This window comes from Littorina saxatilis, linkage group LG5, assembly GCF_037325665.1.
Source record: "Littorina saxatilis isolate snail1 linkage group LG5, US_GU_Lsax_2.0, whole genome shotgun sequence".
In the NCBI taxonomy this organism is placed as follows: Eukaryota; Metazoa; Mollusca; class Gastropoda; order Littorinimorpha; family Littorinidae; genus Littorina; species Littorina saxatilis.
In genome coordinates, this window is record NC_090249.1 from 12768256 (window position 1) to 12788146 (window position 19891).

At 45.0% G+C, this 19891-nt stretch overlaps 1 protein-coding gene across 1 annotated transcript; it reads left to right on the forward strand.

The window, feature by feature from the left end:
* Positions 1 to 244: 244 nt before the first annotated feature.
* Positions 245 to 15250, forward strand: LOC138966321 (uncharacterized). The gene is made up of 9 exons (XM_070338506.1): positions 245 to 469; positions 1699 to 3627; positions 5461 to 5930; positions 6335 to 6434; positions 7596 to 7884; positions 8402 to 8473; positions 9284 to 9550; positions 11127 to 12387; positions 13209 to 15250. The coding sequence occupies exons 2-9, from the start codon at positions 2309 to 2311 to the stop codon at positions 13922 to 13924; spliced, it is 4494 nt and encodes a 1497-aa protein (XP_070194607.1). The 5' UTR covers positions 245 to 469; positions 1699 to 2308; the 3' UTR covers positions 13925 to 15250.
* The last annotated feature ends 4641 nt before the right edge of the window (positions 15251 to 19891 follow it).

The window sequence follows — 19891 nt, forward strand, 5'->3', positions numbered from 1 at the left end:
TCCATGTCCGACAATCGTCGGATTTGAGAGTAGTGCATTAGCTCTCCTTAAACTCGTCATAACTTCCGTATTTTTTATCATTGAAGTTTGAAATTTTGTATTATGTGAGAATGGACGATGAACTAACTAGAAATATAAAAATAAAGTATATAAGTGCTATGGTTCAAGCTGGCGCGTGCTGGCGCGTGCTAGCGCGTGCTGGCGCGTAGTTTAGTCGGACCGGGGGAAGGTATCGACGAAACCAGGAGTGACGCATTTTAATATATAAGTGTGCGCGTTTCGCAAGAGAGAATAGTTAAATGAGGATTTCAATAGTATTCGAAGAAGAAGAAGAAGAAGAAGAGAGAGCAGTCTTGACTGACGGGTTCACAAACAGACATCGGCCTGCCTGGTGAATGCAGAGATCGAGTTACTCTGGGTCTTTTTCTGCCGTCTGCTCGTCTACTGCTCTTTGCTTCGTCAGTTACAGGTACATGTTATGTTTTTGTTAATAAACACGCAACGGCATGCGATAGGGCCAAGTTCGGTTGCAAGCGAGTCAAACTTTAGCAGTCTGTCTGGTTCGATATTGGCTACTAACCGAGTTTAACTTTTAAAAGCGTTGTAGTGAAAGTTACATTCCGGGGCCTGTACTGTATGGGACTTGTCTTTTCATCATCCCCCAGGGTGCACTGCTGCGGACGTGAGTGGTTAATTCCCCTGGCCACAGCAGACGACAAACACCACATTGTGTAGCACTTTAATACGCGAAATGCATACATCGTTCCAAAACTAAACGACCGGGTGCAGAAGTGTCGTCTGCTTTGAGAAATAACTAGGTCAGATCTATCATTATCAACGAACGATTGAACACTGCTGAAGTGCAACACAGCTATCCGTGTTGAGTATCGACATCAGCAGACCATTGAGACATGTGCTATGCCTATGAGAGATAACAGGGTAAGCTCGCGCACGGGATATATCTCGATCAGAACTGTTGGTCTACATGAGCGTGTTGGTCTACAACATACAGTAATAGCAGTTTTTGTCGGAGAGTGACTGATAGCCTACTGTACTTAAAAGATAAAACACTGAGCAACTGACAAATTCCCACGGGCAGAAAAGATATGATGACCATGTTTGTGTCTTGTTTGTCTGTCTCAGTGTCCTGTCTGTGTCAGCGGTGTGTCTGTCTGTCTGCCATCTGCCTGTCTTTCGACCTGTGTCAGTGTCTGTATGCTGGACAGAACGTGTGGAGTCAGCAGAGGGAACGTGACGTGCCGATGGAACGTCGCGCAGACAGTGCTACACAATGAACAACTCAGTACACATAACACAGTGTACCAGTGCAGAAACGCTGCAGGCTGCCCAAGGTTTCAGCTGCCGCAGAGTGAATTATTTGCCTCGTGTCTTGGCATCATTCCCGTTGTGCATATATGCCTTATTGGCCCTGCAACGTATAAATCCAGATCCAGATCCAGATCCAGATTCTTACAATACAATTGGGCTATGCTTTATTATCTCAAAAAGGAAAATCAAATTGTGGCTGGCCACGAACACACAATAACATTAAACACATTGATTTAAGCAACTATTAAACACACACACGCGCACAAACACAAACACACGCGCCCACACACACACACACACACACACACACACACACACACACACACACACACATTTTCACATTGGTTTTATGTAATGTTTCAATTTCAGTTTGACATGTCTCTGCCACCATAGCAAGCTTGCAAGGACTATAGTACCAAGAGGTCAGCCACTCGTTTGGAACAACACATCACCGCCCGGGCAGCGAGTGGTCAACGTACACGTACGTCTTTTTGACCCGTGTCCCCCCTGCAGGAAGGATTTGGAGTTTTGACAAATGGACGTTTAAAACAGAATGAAAGAAAGAAAGGCAGGAAGAACGGCAAATAGAGACTAATGTAGCTAGGCAGCCAACCCACGAACCAAGCTACCAACGTGAAACTTACCAGCAGCTTTTAAGTGATCAACCAAGCAAGCAACTGCCTTACTAAGCAACCAACCAACAAACCAAGCAACCAACTTATCAGCAAGTCGGCAATCCAGTAATCAACCAACCAATCAACCAACTCAGCAACCAACTTACGAGCAAGCCAGTGATTAAGATATCAACCAGCCAACCAACCAACCAACTTACTAGCAAGCCAGCCATCAAGTAATCAACCAACCAAGCGAACAGACAGCCATCAAGCCTACGAAACATTCGTCAAAAGACGATACCAAAGACATTTCCCGGATAATACCCTTGAAGAGACCTCGTTACAAAAGACTAGGAGGACTCCAGATGGCTTCAGGCAGCGATTCTGACGACGATTGGTTCAACAAGAGTTTCGACGAATTCCAGATACCGCAGGCCCCCAGCGACTCATGGGGCGACGAAGACGATGAAAACGACGAGTCTGAAGACAAACACGCGGCAAATAAAACAGCTGATCTGCGCGCGAGCGGAGATAACTCACAGCACAAAGAGAAACCTCGCAAAAATTCGCAGGAGGGCGGGAAGAGACCGAAAGATGCAGCAAATAATTCCAGCGGGAGCGAGACATCGAGCGAAGACTCGGACAGCGATTCGGACCTGCCCAGTCGGAAAAAAAAAGTGGTCATAGTAGGGTCCAGTGATGACGAAGACGACGACGACGACGCGGCCTCCTCAAAAGGGAAGAAACTAGTAAAATACAGAATGATGGGTCCCAAAATAAGATTAAAGACAGCAGCTAATGCACACCGACGACTTAAAGACAGCAAGAGAGGGAAAGACACTCAACAAGAACAAGATCGACAAGATGGCAAGAATGGAAACACGGAAAGACCACGAGAAAATGGACAAGACAGCAAGACAGGAAACACTGAAAGACCACGAGAAGATGGACAAGACAGCAAGACAGGAAACACTGAAAGACCACGAGAAGATGGACAAGACAGCAAGACAGGAAACACTGAAAGACCACAAGAAGATGGACAAGACAGCAAAACAGGAAACACTGAAAGACCACGAGAAGATGGACAAGACAGCAAGACAGGAAACGCTGAAAGACCACAAGAAGATGGACAAGACAGCAAGACAGGAAACACTGAAAGACCACAAGAAGATGGACAAGACAGCAAGACAGGAAACACCGAAAGACCACGAGAAGATGGACAAGACAGCAAGACAGGAAACGCTGAAAGACCACAAGAAGATGGACAAGACAGCAAGATAGGAAACACGGAACGACCACAAGAAGGTGGACAAACCAACATGACAGGAAACACGGAAAGACTACAAGATGACGCCCCAGACAGCAACACAGGACGACCACAACAAAACCAAAACGCACAACAACCAGAAGAATTGAACCGACAGAGCGGCAAGACACAACACCCCAAAACAGAAAATACGCAGCAACCTGGCGGCAAAGCACCAAACCAACAACAAACTGAAAAGAGAACACAGCAGCCAAAACAACGCAAAGGCAAAACACTTGTGGAGGAGGCGAAACTGGAGGCAAAAGGGCATGCGGATGACACGCAGGAGGATCAGGATGACGAGTGGTTTCTCAGGACCTTGAAAGGCCTGCCCACCATGTTCAACCTGACACGCATCCACACGCTCACCACAGCCAGGTAAGCACCACTTCTATAATATTGGACAAGGATATTAGGACCACGTGTGGGCTGTCGGTCATTGTCGCGTAACATTTTGAAACGGGGAACACGGATTTTCAGTGGAAGGCCATCGGTCAGACACTTGTTTTATTTAGTGACGAAGAGGACATTTTTGTCCGTATGGTTAATTGTTTTATGTAGGTTGTACATTTAATTGTTCTATTCTTTATATATATATGTTCTTTTGTAAAGGGCCTAGAGCCATAGGTTAGGCACTTAAAAATGTCCAGTTATTATTATCATTATTACTTGTTTTTTAGGGACGAGAAAGCTAGTGGAAGGGAATTGGTCAGACACTTGTTTTTAGTGACGAGAAGGCTACAGGTTTTCGAGTGCTCGCAGCAAGGAAAGCCTAGGATTTAGCGATAGAAAACAACCAGACCGAGGAGATCAGTTAGCTCCCTGGGTGTTTTGGCCAGAGTCTTGTTGCTGTTTTGGACCAATGACGCAAGTTTTCATCTGCTGTTTTAGGGAATCAGTTGATTGAAAGGTATTCGCGCCTGCGAGGTTCAAGGCGACGAGGACGTCGATGACGATGATAATAACTATGATGATGACAACGACCGTCACGATGACTATGATGATATTCCCGATAACCGTCACAAGCCTATTTTGACTTCAGCTGAACCCAAACCCTCCCCTCCCCCTTGTATGAGCTCAACAAATCTGAAAAAGTCTAAACAAGTCGCGTAAGGCGAAATTACTACATTTAGTCAAGCTGTCGAACTCACAGAATAAAACTGAACGCACTGTATTTTTTCACCAAGACCGCATACTCGTAGTTTCGTCAGTCCACTGCTCGTGGCAAAGGCAGTGAAATCGACAAGCCAGAATAGTGCGGTAATGGTCGCGCTGAGCGGGATAGCACGCTTTTCTGTACCTAGCTCTCTTCGTTTTAACTTTCTAATCGTGTTTTTAATCCAAACATATCATATCTATATGTTTTTTGAATCAGGAACCGACAAGGAATAAGATGAAATTGTTTTTAAATCGATTTCGGACATTTTATTTTAATCATAATTTTTATATTTTTAATTTTCAGAGCTTGTTTTTAATCTGAATATAACATATTTATATGTTTTTGGAATCAGAAAATGATGAAAAATAAGATGAACGTAATTTTGGATCATTTTATAAAAAAATAATTTTAATTACAATTTTCAGATTTTTGATGACTAAAGTCATTAATTAATGTTTAAGCCTCCAAGCTGAAATGCAATACCAAAGTCCGGCCTTCGTCGAAGATTGCTTGGCCAAAATTTCAATCAATTTTATTGAACAATGAGGGTGTGACAGTGCCGCCTCAACTTTTACAAAAAGCCGGATATGACGTCATCAAAGACATTTATCTAAAATATGAAAAAAAACGTCTGGGGATATCATACCCAGGAACTCTCATGTAAAATTTCATAAAGATCGGTCCAGTAGTTTACTCTGAATCGCTCTACACACACACACACACACACACACACACACACACACCCACACACACACACACACACACATACACCACGACCCTCGTCTCGATTCCCCCTCTATGTTGAAACATTTAGTCAAAACTTGACTAAATGTAAAAAGGAGGTAGTCTTTAAATGGAGAAAAGTTTAAAGAGGTTATCGTCAGAAAATGTAGAAATAAACAAGTCATAAAAAGGTTTTTTTTGGTTTTTTTGAGGGAGAGTCTTTAATCGGGGTGTTTAAAAAAAAAGAAGAGGGAGGGGGAGGGAGTTCCACTGTACAACAGTGACGATGACATCTGCTTACATGTTTGTGCTTACTCTTTTTTTGACAGGCTTCAGTCTATCCTGGAGTGGCTTATTCCAGGAGTCAACGAGATGGAGGAAATAGACAACGAATACAGCGACGTTGAAGAATACCTGGACCCAAACACAATGGTCTGTGTCAGCTTCTTGAGAAGCGACACCAAACGCTTTCAAGTTTACCTCAAGACTTTCATCAAGTTTCCAGAAAAAACGGAAGAGGACGATAAGCGTGTGTGGGTAAGAGAAGCGCTGCGTAGACGAAGCAACTACTTTGCTAGTTTTCTAGTGGTCGTCAACTGGCTGTTAGGGCGCACGCGCCAAGCGGAAGAGCAAGCGATGGATCTGCGCCTGAAGTATCCCCTGAGCATGGTTGCCAGGGCCAACGTGTTCTACGTCCTGTGGAAGCAAGGGAAGAGAGCGGAGGCAGTCAGCGCGCTGAGTCTTCTGTCAGGAATTAGGAAGGACTTCCCTGAACTCTACAAAGATGTGTTGTGCGAAGGTTCGTTTTAACTGAGGTTTGTTGTTGTTGTTGTTGTTGGTGGTAGTTGGTTGTTGTTTGTTGTTGTTGTTGTTGTTGTTGGTGGTGGTGGTGGTCGAATGTGTTTGGCAGCCGTCCTCGGGGTATTTTGAAATGTAGAATCTTGGTAAAGGGAAGTAGCGGGCTGCTGTTGGAGGATACATCCACATAATTACGGGTACACTCCCCCCCCCCCCCTCCCCCCGAAAAGAGATACTACCCCAAAAAATCGAAAAACTTTTTCATCTGAATTATTTCAGATTTGTTGTACATTTACTTCAGCTTCAACATGATCAGTCAACACAGTGGTAAGTTTGTAGGTTAAAAAAAAAGCTGCTCTGTCAACTACCAACCAAACATCTTATTATATTTATTTGCGTTTTCAGAGCAAGCGGAACTGGGCAGAGCGTACACAGAGCTGGGTCCGGACTTCATCCCTGACGCAATTCACGCTCTGGACTCGGTGGTGACGAAGCAGCCTAAGTGGTCAGTTACAGGCCGGGATCGTTGTAGTAGCAGCTTAGCCTTTAAAGTCCTGCGTATCTATAGACAAAACATTGGCATGATTGTGTGTTAGTTTCGCCTTATAGCCCTGCGTATCTATAGACAAAACATTGGAATGACTGTGTGTTAGTTTCGCCTTATAGCTCTGCGTATCTAGACACAAAACATTGGCATGACTGTGTGTTAGTTTCGCCTGCGCATTTATAGACAATACATTGGCGCATGGCGTGACTGTGTGTTAGTTTCGCCTTATAGTCCTGCGTATCTATAGACAAAACATTGGCATGATTGTGTGTTAGTTTCGCCTTATAGTCCTGCGTATTTATAGACAAAACATTGGCATGACTGTGTGTTAGTTTTGCCTTATAGTCCTGCGTTTCCAGACAAAAAATTGGCATGATTGTGTGTTATTTTTGTCTTATTTTCCAGCGACTCCATACAAAAACTGTGCATGATCGTGTGTTAGTTTAGTCTTAAAGTCCTTAATATCTAGACACAAAAATTGGCATGATTGTGTGTTAGTTTAGCCTTATACTTATAGTCCAGTGGCTCTAGACACATAATGGTGTTGGTTGTTCAGTGCATGTGCAAGTTTGTTTTTCTGTATCATATTCTTGTTTTTCCATGTCAGCTTTTCCAGTCTGTATAGGCACGTAGACTATGGTGCAGACCTTAAGAACTTCTCAGACCCTCAAAAGCTGTTGAAGGTTTTGTCAAGAACCGATGTGGTTTCGCTACTGGCTTCAAAGGGACCTTACCGTCCAAAACCTATCGTTTAATCGGCCCGGGAGTTACACCGATCGGTTACGGGGAGTAGTGCAATCACAATAAAGGAACATTTTACTTGCACAGCACAATAATTAGCACGTGGACACAGCTACTTTGCCCGTACACAGCACTTCACACCGCACATCTTCTCCTAAAGCCTGTCTGTAACTGGGCGAAGTCGACTACGCGAAGTATACTTTGCAAAACTGGCCGCACGAAGCTTTAGTACTGAGTTTTCGGTAAAAAGACTTCGCGAAGAGGACTTTGGGCTCAATTTAGAACCGCCTTTAAACTGGTCCTTCTTTCGCCAGAAAACGTTTTTTTAAGAAATGCTCGTTTTGGAGTTTGCTCTCATTTCGTCTCGCATTGTGGCAGGTACCACTACAAATGGCTGCTGGCCCTCAACCTGCATCGCTCCATCAACGCTCGCCACAACTGGAGCCACGCAGTAACGGACGCCGTCACGCCACTACGCAGGGCCGTCACCATGCTGGTGGAAATCATGGTCGACCCAGAGGCCGGAGCCGGGAAGACAGTCGCAGCGGCCTCGGAGCTAGGCGATATCCTTAACAGTTGCGACATGAATGAGGAGTTTGCCACGGCGGCTCAGCCGGCCACTGAAGCTGGTCTGGACGCTGCTAAGTGCTTTGACATCGTCATGGAGGTGGGTGGGCGAGTCTGGGCGGGGGGGGGGGGGGGGGTTTGTTTGCTTGCTGGGGTCGGGGAGGGGGGGTGCGGTTGGTGGGAGGGTTTGGAGAAGGGTATGTGTGTCTGTGCCAGTGAGGGAGAGAGAGAGTGTGTGTGTGTGTGTGTGTGTGTGTGTGTGTGTGTGTGTGTGTGTGTGTGTGTGTGTGTGTGTGTGTGTGTGCGCAATGTTAACATGGTGTGGTTGTGCGTTGGTAGGGATAAGGTGGGGTGTGAGTGAATGTGCATGTGTGTTTGTGAGTCCTATGTCCGTTGATAAGCGTCTGTGTGTGTGTGTGTGTGTGTGGAGGGGGGGACATATGTCTGTCAGTCAGTTGGTATGTCGGTTTGCCTTTCTATGTATGTGGGTGTGTGTGACAGACAAACAGACTCAAATAAGAACATAGTTATTCTGTTTTGATCCATAATGTACGTACAGAAATAGTTATGGGGTCAGATGGTGATTTACGAGGAATAATGTGCGATTTGTGGTTTAGGTGGAGGATGCGGGTGGCTCCTTGCTGGTACGGGCAGGCAAATACTACAGGATGCACGGGAAGCTCTTTAAGGTGACTTGCATTTTATAAAGCTAATTATTATTACATGTAGAAGTGGTAGTATTTAGTTGTAGGATCGGCTTTGTACATGTGCACGTTAAAGAAATCAAGTTCACAGCAAAAGCCGCAGGGCTTGGTAACATGAATACAAGCATGCAGGAACAAGAAGAGAGAAACAATTGCTGGCGCCTTACTGTATGCGGGCAGCTCGCTTTCCCAAGTGAGAAAGCAGCCTGAATTTCCACGAGGTTAACCTCACAGAACTATATGAAATCTTATCTTGTCTTATCTTATCTTATCTTATCTTACCCTTACCTTATCTCATCCTTATCGTATCTTAGCTTAGCTGAGCTTATCCTTATCTTATCTTATCTTATCTTATCTTATCTTCAACTGACCTATTGTCCTCTGAGTCTGGCAACCATCGTACATTACCCATATAAACTGATTAACAAAGGGACGTAAGAGCTCTAAATGCGTACAACATGTGTAATAGATTAGGTGAGAGTTATTCGGAACCATTCTCCTGGCAGCTGAGAGAATAACTCTCGCTTACACACATGTCGTATGCATTTAGAGCGCTTACTTCCCTTTGTTTATCAGATCTCTGAACAGCGCTCTGCCTCATGTGTTCAAGATTCTTACATGAAGGCGGTTCTTAATTGAGCCCGAAGTCGACTTCGCGAAGACTACGTATAATCTTTTTACCGAAATCTCAGTGCTAAAGCTCCGTGCGACCAGCTTCGCGAAGTATACTTCGCATGGTCGACTTCGCCCAGTTAAGGTCAGGCTTTACCCATAGTCTTTTTCTCCCGTTGCTAGTCGGAGAGGGCGCTGAAGAGAGCTGTGGCGGTTCAGGACTCGCCCAAGGTCAACCACCAGCTGGGCCTCACGCTGAAAAAGCTGGCGGCCGCGGAACAGCGCAAGGCCTGGGAGAGTGTCAGGAGCAATCCTGCAGCGGCCCGGAGGTTCCAGATGAGGTTCGTGCAAGACAAGATATCTTGGAACAGGCCCGGAGTGGGCAATATTTCGCGTTCCAGAAGGCTCTGCATTAACTCCAAGATGGCGGAGCTGCAAATGACGATGAAGGTGAAGGCCGTAGTGCAATGGACCCTACCCTCTCGTCCCTTTTAAGAATTCTGATTCAAGACTTTAAGACACCTCAGTTTTAGACTGTCCCCTTTTACGATCTACCTCCCCTTGAAAACTTTCACACTTTGTTTTTTTAGACCACCCCACCTTCCCCGATTTAAGACTCCCCCTCCCTCCAGTTCAAAACTTCCATACTTTTAAGACACCATGATGTAAGACTTCCCGGCCTCCCAGATCCCGCTTCTCAGATGTTCTGCTCATAAAGTCTGTCTATTTACCTCCTTTTGAAGATTGATTTTTTTTCTTCAGGTTTTTGTTGTTGCGATTTTAACAGAAGGGTACCATTGTATGCCATAATGTTGTATGTGCTTGTATCGCGTGGTACTGTGTTAGCTTTTGGTCCAGTGTTTACCCTAATTATATTGTTACTGTGTCATCTTTCACGGATATAGAATGCTCGTTTATTTACGACCGTCATTATGAACATTCGTGTAGTTTGCATTTGACTTCGATCACTTAAAATAGGGTTTATAATACCCGTTCAGTTCCGACATTTTACCGGTGGAAGTGGAAACGAAACTAAATCGACAACCGGATGAGAGTTCGTTAGATAACAAACTAAAAATAATAAACAAGAAAGAATAGTGTTTGGAAATGTTGAATGTTTGACAAAACAAAACATGCACCAGAACGTCGATATTATGATCTTTTTGGCGGACAAACCTAAACATAATGAGAAAAATAAATGAACAAGATATAGCTCAGCTCTAATATTAGCATAATTTGCTTAAAGGCATATGTACGCGCTCCCGTGTTTACAAAGTGTAGTTTGCCCATAATCGATGTCAAACGCACCATAAGACCATGTAATGACGATATGTCGCCATGCGCGGACCATATACATGCATTACAGCTTGTTTTAGAGTCTCAAAAACTTTGGATGTAAACAAAGACGCGGAGTTATTTCCCTTGCGTCAACGCTACCTCTGTTGGCAAATCTATAAATAGGACGATCCAGATCAAAATGAAAATTAACATATCTCAACATTGAAGGGGTCCTAGACCACAATATTTTGCAGGGAACTTAATTTAGCATGTCTCCAGCTGTTGGTAAAGCAATTAGCGTGTATAGTCATCGAGTACATATGGCTTTAAGTTCGTGCCTTTGTAATTCTTTTATTATTGCTTCCTCGTGATAACCTTCAATCAGAATTTTTAAAATTCTGTTTATGAACCAGTGCGACCGCTACCGACCTTTAATAACCTTTTAGTACACTCTTTCACTGCAATTTATGTTCCTTATATGGCCAAACGCGTCATTTTAATATCCATATAAGGTAAAAAGGTGGTATAAATAGAGATTACACAATGTCCTTTTTTTACTCACATTTGGAATCCCGAGAGACTTTCTTGGGGGCGAGGCTTGTAATCTCTGTCTTCTAATTTCCATATAAGGTCAAAGGTAGTATAAATAGAGATTACACAATGTTCTATTTTTAATTCACATTTGGACTCCCCGCGAGAGACTTTCTGGGGGTCGAGGCTTGTAACCTCTATGTCTTCTAACTCCCAGGTGACAAGCAGACAGCGCTTCTCGCGGGAAGACAAGTACGTGAAGGAGACCATGCAGCACTTCAACAAGACGCTGGTGCTGAGTCACGGAGACAACTCCGAGGCATCCTACGACCTGGGGCTCATGTACCGCGCGCTGGGCGAGTACAGGGACGCCCTCAACCAGTTTCTCACCATGGCGGATGTGGGGAACCCCTCCCCAGTGTACGTGGTGCGAGCCTTCGAGATGGCCGGGCTGGTGAAGCTGGACCAGTGCCAGAACCAGGACAGCGAGGCCAGGGCCAGAGAGCTGCAGGAGGAAGGGAGGGGATTGCTCAGCATGGCCGTGCTCGTCCAGTGTCGACTGGCCATGCACTTTCGCCACCACCAGCCGCACAACAGCCCGGGGATCTGGCGCGACCTGCACGCGCTGGGTCGCTACCTGCGGCTAGAACAAGACGACGATGGCGTCTGTCGCGACGACTCGCCGACCGAGCTGTGGCTGCTGAGGCTCCTGCGTGTCTACGCCGACATCATCCCTGTCCTCAGTTCCCTGCAGCAGCTGTCGCCGCAAGACGCCTCAAACCCTGGAGCCATAAGGGAGAGGCTGCTCAAGTACATCCGTGATCAGCGCTACGGTGCTGCCGTCATCTTCTGCAATCTGCTGCAGCTCACGGACAGCGGTCATCGCTTGTGTCAGCGTGACCTGGCCACCAGGGTGCACCTGCTGGGTGCCCGGATGAGGTTGCTGAACGACGTGGCAGAGGGCAGTGTTGGGAGATCGTTTAACGCCAACATCGCCAGGCGATTCTTCCTGTGGACTTTTGAAGATCTGCGCCACCCTTGGGATCAGACAATCAAAGTGTCTGGAGAAAAGCACGGGGAAGGTACTGGTTCCCTGTCTTCAGCCGACGATGCACACAAAGAAAACGACCACGATGCTTCTCTTTCATCGTCTGAAGAAGGAGACCAAGCCTCGGGCGCACTGTCTTCAGACCACGATGAAGAGGACCACAACGACTTCGATGACCACCAAGAACCTCTCAATGACAACTTCAGTGACGACACGTCGGACGAGCTCTCGGACTTCCACGTTCAGCTCCTGCACGACCCACGTGACCCTGACGCGGCACGGGCAGCGCAGGACCTGAAGCCTGTGCTGGAGGGGAGGTACGGACTGAGGACACAGCTGACTGAAGAAGGCCCTAGTGCAATCATGCGGAAAGCCACCTTGGAGGCCATGGAGCATGCCCGTGTCGTGCTGTTTGTTGTAGGCGGGACAGGTCAGTAGACTTTGATCCGTCTTTTCTTGCTTTCTGTTTACTTACATTTAGATTCACTCCTTGAACAGTTGCTCACTGTTGGAGGAAGGTTAGATTTAATCACTTGGTTGTAGAGACAACAGGCGCTGTGGCGGGGTGGTAAGACGTCGGCCTCTTAATCAGAAGGTCGAGGGTTCGAATCCCGGCTGCGGCCGCCTGGTGGGTTAAGTGTGGAGATTTTTCCGATCTCCCAGGTCAACTTATGTGCAGACCTGCTAGTGGCTTATCCCCCTTCGTGTGTACACGCAAGCACAAGACCAAGTGCGCACGTAAAAGATCCTGTAATCCATGTCAGAGTTCGGTGGGTTATAGAAACACGAAAATACCCAGCATGCTTCCTCCGAAAGCGGCGTATGGCTGCCTAAATGGCGGGGTAAAAACGATCATACACGTAAAATTCCTCTCGTGCAAAAACACGAGTGTACGTGGGAGTTTCAGCCCACGAACGCAGAAGAAGAAGAAGAAGGTTGTAGAGAAATGCAAGTTAAATGTGCGCCGGTGTTCTTACTTCGTATTATGTTATGTTTTGGCTGTTGTCATATGTTGTTTAGTTGTTTAACTTCAAGAGCAGATAAACCACACTTTTCCATCCATTGTTTAATTGAATTGACAATAAATTATCTTATGTCTTATGTCTTAGAAAAGAAGTATACACTTTAATCATGTCTATTCGCTTGTGTTTCACCTTAATCCGGTTCAGGACGAATTCAACTTAGTTATAGCATCGGTGTGATTGCTTCCGTTGATTCTATTTTGATATGTTGATCTCTCATGTTTTGCAGACGTTTCGGAAGAACTAGAGAGCTACGCTGAGGCAGCCACCAGAAGATTCTTTATTTCTCCTCCAGCTGACGATGCCACAACCAGCACTGACCCTCTGCCTGCAGTCCCAGACCCCTTGACCTTAACCGCGGAGAGACCCGCGACCTCTTCACTGTCCTTGAAAAACTACTTGAAGGCGAGCAAGGAGAAATCCCGAAGCACCACTGAGGACCCGAAGAAGCCGCCTGGAGGAACCCTGCTCACTGAGATGGTATCTGGGACGTCAATTAAACTTAAGTCCGCTCCGCTGACTCTGACCGGTTATTTGAAGGCCGCGAAAGATAAATCCAAAGGAAAGGCTGTCGGAGTACCGACGACACAAACAAGCGAATCGTCGACGAATGTGAACCCTGACCTTGACCTGCTGACCTTGAACTCAGCCAGTCCTGCGACCTCAGCAGCTTCCACAAAGAAATGTCCAATCGAAGCTACCGACAAATCCGAACGCCCAGTCACGGAGTCACAGAAGACACCCAGAGCCAGTTCGTCGTCGCGTGTGTTGACCCTGACCTTGGACAGCAGTGCGACCTTGCCGCGACCTCTGCGGAATTTTCCGTCGGTTCCATGGTCACCAGAAGTGGCGCTGGCGTGTCGACAGGAAACGTGCCGTAAAGCCTGGGTGGATGCGGTTTGCAGCTTCTTCTCTTTCCTTGTGGGTACTGGCACGAAGTTCTGAAGAACTGTTGGCAGACTTTGTGGTAAACGCGAAACCACAAATGTGAATACTGCTTCACCCCCGTGATTTGTTTGAGTTAGATGGTTAACGACTGTAAATAGCCCCACAATCAAATGAATACGTTTTTAAACGCCTTAAAGTGCCATAAACTACATATATGTCCGACTACTGAGCCAATATCCGAATAAGAATATCGCCCACAACCATTAATTTATTAGAACATAAGAAGACAGGTGATGGCTCTGAGGGTAAAAGTCCTGAATCCGCGATCGCGTGTGAATACCATGGTACCTGCCATGTGAGGCCCCTTTCAATAAGAGGACATCTCCTAAGAAAGGACACCTACTCGTATGTCCCCTTGTCTATTACTTCGACCAAAAAACACCTGTCGTGAAAGGCCAACAGTATTGCATGGACACTCTGGCTTGTCCCAATGGTGTCGGTCCTGTCATCACAGGTGCCATCAGCTGTATAAATAAAAGAAAAACAGAATGACAATTATGCAGACTTGTACCACTCATACCCATTCCTGACGTTGCCTCAATCTATTTTCTAATGTTTTTGGAGTAATCTTCGGCCTTATAAGGTGCAGAAGAATGTGTCTAGACCACCCACCCAAGAGACCGCCCCAAAAATGATTGCTTTAGACATGTGAAAAGGTGAATTATATAGAAGAGACACATGTCTGGGATACTTCAGCGTGGGCGTTTTGGACAGGTGGTCGCTTTTGAGAGGTGGACGCAATGACAGGTTCGACTATACCACCATTCTCGTTTGAACGATCACGTACACTAACACATATCTACTCATATTATGGGTCTTTTTGGGGGGGCTCTGATGTAATTTAAAACAATGTAAGCCGTGACTGACTACTCTTGTGATATCAGCTTTCACTGGTTTCTTGACTTTCTCCGACCCCCACACCACCACCCATTCAACTTCTCAACCCAGGATGTACGTGATCCGTGTCCATCATACTTACATGTACACTTAATGAATTCATGGATATACCCATTCATTTTGAAGGGAAATAGGATTGTTCTTCGTTGTGACATTACTTACCATTATTTCTCGTTATTTCTGGGCTAAGAAAGCCATTGATTTGTAGATCGAGGTCAAATTGCAATTCCTATGGCTACATGTAGAATACGTTGTATCGCTTGGCAGATTTGTGTCATTCTGTACATGGTTTTACGTACATGCCTGAACATATACTCTCAGCGGCGTTTATTTTGAAATATGTAGCTGAAATACGCAACTCTTTTTTTGTTGTAATTAGCTTAACGAAGAGCCAGAGTAATTAGTAATTAAATCAGCGTGATGCGACCTTTTTGTACTTTTTTCACTTGTGTGTGTGTGTGTGTATGTGTGTGTGTGTGTGTGTGCGCGTGTGTGTGTGTGTGTGTATGTGTGTGTGTGTGTGTGTGCGCGTGCAAATGCCCATGTGTGTGCGGGCGTGCGTGCAGGTGTGTGCGTTCTTGTGTGTATATGTGTGTCTGTCTGTCTATCTGTTCAGATGGGATCCTGATTTGTCCTATATGGTCTGCTGGACCCAAAAAGCAACAACTAACTATCTGTTCAGATGCTTGCGTGTCGGGTTTTTTTTTCTGAGTGCGTACGTGATTTGTTTTTTTATATTCACACTAACAACTGAACCTCAAATTATCGAGATATATAAATACAATGAAGAACAACATAAACGCAATAGAACATAGCAGACATTTTGAGAACAAAAGTGGAGTTGGTTCTTGTTCGCTCGCAGGTACAACCAAACAAAAAGTGACGCAAAGGGCCGAGAATATGAATCTGACAAAAGTCACGTGTCTTATCACGTGACACCGCAAGTCAGTTGCGCAGATGAACGTTACCACATGTTTGACTTCCACATTGCCGCGTCATCTTAGTCCGTTATACATGCTATTTTCAAAGACTTGTTTGAGTACTGCAATGCAATTTCTACACATCCATTTATACACAGGTATCACACTAAATATCGCTTGCTACACGAGAGAACACAACTTTATTCACAGAGCACGCCATACCACCCGTCAGCAATGAAGGTTTTATCCAAACATTCCTGTCTGCTTAAATCAATAGCAGCGATTTAACAGTTCGTATGCTTTATTCAGTTTAACTGAATTTATTTGTTTCAACGTAGCTTAATAAAATTAATTTCATTCCATGTCTTGATTCCTTGATCTATTTTTCAATTGCATTGACATGTTGCCTCCCTTCAGTGTCCACTTTTGCTACTCAAAGGTGTTGAGTCTCCCTAACACCACGTGTACTGTCGGTTTAAACACGGAAGAACACGCTTGTCATACGTTTGAATTGGATATAAATTGTATTCAAATTATATCCGGTATTGAATATTCATAACAGCCGTCCAGCACCAAAACGAGACGCCATTGTTGTAGAGGAGTAAGTCCACGAAAATAAATTCTATGAAAATTTCTCACGCTCGACAGAAAGCAGCCAGGGTGTTCTGGTTCGGTGAACGTTCAAATGGAAGTATGCTTGTACTGTATGTAGACGCTCGGGGAGCTCTGTGATGGTTTACGGGAGGCTTACTGTGCCTTTAAGAATGTGGCTAGTCTAGTAAGGACCGCAACACGCAGAGATGTCCCGGCTTTCCTTTGCGCTCAGGTCAACAGAGACTCCAACATTTCAAAACTGCGAGACTTTTATATTTACTCGTTCTGTTCGCCGGTTTTCTTACAACTCAGTTGGACTTCCGAAAAAAAAGGGACAGCGGCCATATATAATACAAACGACGGGTCCCGTGGGCGGTGAAAAACTAGTTGATGGCTGTTTATGGCGGTCATTCTATAACAGAAAGAGTTTAAGCCGCTTTTGACATCTGAAAAATCAGTTAGACACACCAAGCAGAAACGGGGACAGCTTTTGTATCCGGCTTAGCGGATTATGACTGTATTCAGTTATTCTGCAGAAAAGACAAATGCTGGAGAAAAACCGTTCTTTTCTGCAGCATTTCTGCATAATGTCATCTTTCGCCGAAGCAGCGTTTTTTCTGCAGCAAAACATTTTACTGCAGTAAAATTGAAATCAAGAATGCTGCAGTAAAACGGTGCTGTTGTTTTACTGCAGAAAACCAGTAAATTTTTTCTGCAGCATTTTGTACTGGCTCTTGGCGGATTATGACATTATTCAGTTATTCTGGAGAAAAACCGAAATGATGGAGAAAAACTGTCTTTTCTGCAGCATTTCTGCATAATGTCATCTTTCGCCGAAGAAACGTTTTTTACTGCAGTTTTTCTGAAGCATAATGTTTACTTGGTTTTCTGCAGGCATTATTGCGATTAACTTTTTCTTCAGAATAGTCTGTGACAGTTTTTCTGGAGAAAAACGAACGACCTTGTAAAGTAGCGTTTGTATTCGTCGCCCCCTGGGATAGTATAATAGTTTGTTCCGCAGTGTACCAATCAGAAGGCGTGTAGCATAAGGGCATTATATTCAACTTCACAATGGCGGCCGAACGTGAACAATCAGTTTCTGAAGCAAATCGAACACGAAGTGAACTACTGCGTTCGTCTGGGAAAATGTGACAATGTTGCTGACATGTGCCATTGTTTAATTTGAAACTTTGAACTTCCGGCGGAAAGGAAGTCAGACAGACAAAATACATTCGTGTCACGCACAACAATTGGTCCATCTCTCGACAGAGCCGGGGGGGGCTCGCGTGCTCCAACATTATAATGAGCCAGTACAAAATGCTGCAGAAAAAGTGTAAACAGGTTTTCTGCAGTAAAACAACAGCACCGTTTTACTGCAGCATTCTTGATTTCAATTTTACTGCAGCAAATTGTTTTGCTTCAGAAAAACCCGTTGCTTCGGCAAAAGATGACATTATGCAGAAATGCTGCAGAAAAGACAGTTTTTCTCCAGCATTTCTGTTTTTCTGCAGAATAACCGAATAATGCCAAAATGCTGAAGAAAAAGTGTAAACAGTTTTTCTCCAGTAAAACAACATCACCGTTTTACTGCAGCATTCTTGATTTCAATTTTACTGCAGTAAAACTGTTTTACTGCAGAAAAAAACGTTGCTCTCGCGAAAGATGACATCATGCAGAAATGCTGCAGAAAGCGAAACAAACAGTTTTTCTCCAGCATTTCTGTTTTTCTGCAGAATAACTGAATAAAGTCATAATCCGCTAAGGATAGCAACGTCAAAGTGGTCAAGAATGACCAAACACCTTTTTCTCAACTAAGTAAACAAATCACTCCGCTCTTAACAAGTTCGTAGTGAAATTTTGTGGTCGAACTGAGTCGAAGGCAAGGATTTGTTGTCCCGCGCAAGCTTATACCCCGAGGACAGGTGGGTGGAAAGGAAAGGAGAAGGTATGCGACAGGCGGGTATTGCAGTGATCGGTGAGAAATGTCCCCCGACAGGTAAAAATGGATCGTGACAGGTAACAGGCGACCCGGGGTGTCCAGTATGACGACTTGGCTTCCGACACCCGCACTTGTCTAATCGCCTTCTTCTTGCATTGACCCAGTGCTGCTGTTTTGTTCACACAGCTATGAGCACTCCACTCTTCTTTCTCGCTTTTCTGATGAAAGACACCCAGTGAAAAACATCACTATTGTCTTCAGAACAGAATAGCGCACCCCGTCCGTATGTCCTACAGGATAAACTCGCGTTCGTCTATTGAGGTCTAACGAATGACATCTCACAACGTGCGTGGTCGTCCTTGGCGGTCAAGAAAGCCGCCGCGATCATTGCGCAGACGACACTTCTAGACCGCCAGTACTGATTTTTTGTGCGCATCACGTGCTCCACATAAATCGGCCGGAAACGAAGCAATTGGGAAACCTGGATACACTTATTTTCTCCAAAGTCCTTTTTTGTGGTACTATATAATACCACAGAGCCAAGCTCGACTTGGGCTTTCTAATTACAGTCCACAAACTGCTACAGTAGTACCTCTCTCTTAAGACCAACACAAAATCTGACATAATAAGGTCTTACACTGAAGAAAGGGAGTCGGACAAAAACAGGTAAAATTACAACCTTCCACAAACTTTTTTTAATATAAAAAAACCACGAACTGGGAAAAAAGTCTTGAAAAGAGAGAGGGTCTGGGAAGAGCTAGTGTGTCTTAAAAAGCGTTTTCACTGTATGGACATTTGTGTTATTTGCTTCTACATGAACCCGTTTCTCCGACATGCAGCTCTGTGGACAGGCAGGTCATGGTCAGCCAGGCCGCACGGTTGACCGACCCACACTTTTTTTTCTTTATTTGGTGTTTAACGTCGTTTTCAACCACGAAGGTTATATCACGACGGGGAAAGGGGGGAGATGGGATAGAGCCACTTGTCAATTGTTTCTTGTTCACAAAAGCACTAATCAAAAATTTGCTCCAGGGCCAGGGGCTTGCAACGTTGTACAATATATTACCTTACAGCTGCGAGAATGCAAGTTTCCAGTACAAAGGACTTAACATTTCTTACATACTGCTTGACTAAAATCTTCACAAAAATTGACTATATTCTATACAAGAAACACTTAACAAGGGTAAAAGGAGAAACAGAATCCGTTAGTCGCCTCTTACGACATGCTGGGGAGCATCGGGTAAATTCTTCCCCCTAACCCGCGGGGGGTGGACCCACACTCACGGGTAGATGGAATGAAGGCGGGTATGACTGAATCGGGTGGCGAGTTCAACAAGAGTGAGATTGTGGTCGGTCCACTTTTCAACGAGAAACTGAATAGCTGTGGCTAAGTACTGGGCGGTGTTCTCATCATTATGATCTTGGTGTGTGCATGTCTGTCCAACAAAGATCGTAAAGAAGGAAAAGATAAGTTTATGGAGTGTTTGATTTCAGACAAAACGAAACATACACCAGAACTTGGATATATCGGTCTTAAAATGCTTAGTGGTACCTTCGATAATACCGGCACGGTTGGCCTAGTGGTAAGGCGTCCACCCCGTGATCGGGAGGTCG

Excerpts from the sequence above, each read along its gene's own strand:
- LOC138966321 (XM_070338506.1), top strand. The coding sequence starts at position 2,309 with ATGGCTTCAGGCAGCGATTCTGACGACGATTGGTTCAACAAGAGTTTC. Across the intron at positions 9,551-11,126 it reads AGCTGCAAATGACGATGAAG|GTGACAAGCAGACAGCGCTT; the intron begins GTGAAGGCCGTA and ends TCTAACTCCCAG. Across the intron at positions 12,388-13,208 it reads GTTTGTTGTAGGCGGGACAG|ACGTTTCGGAAGAACTAGAG; the intron begins GTCAGTAGACTT and ends CATGTTTTGCAG.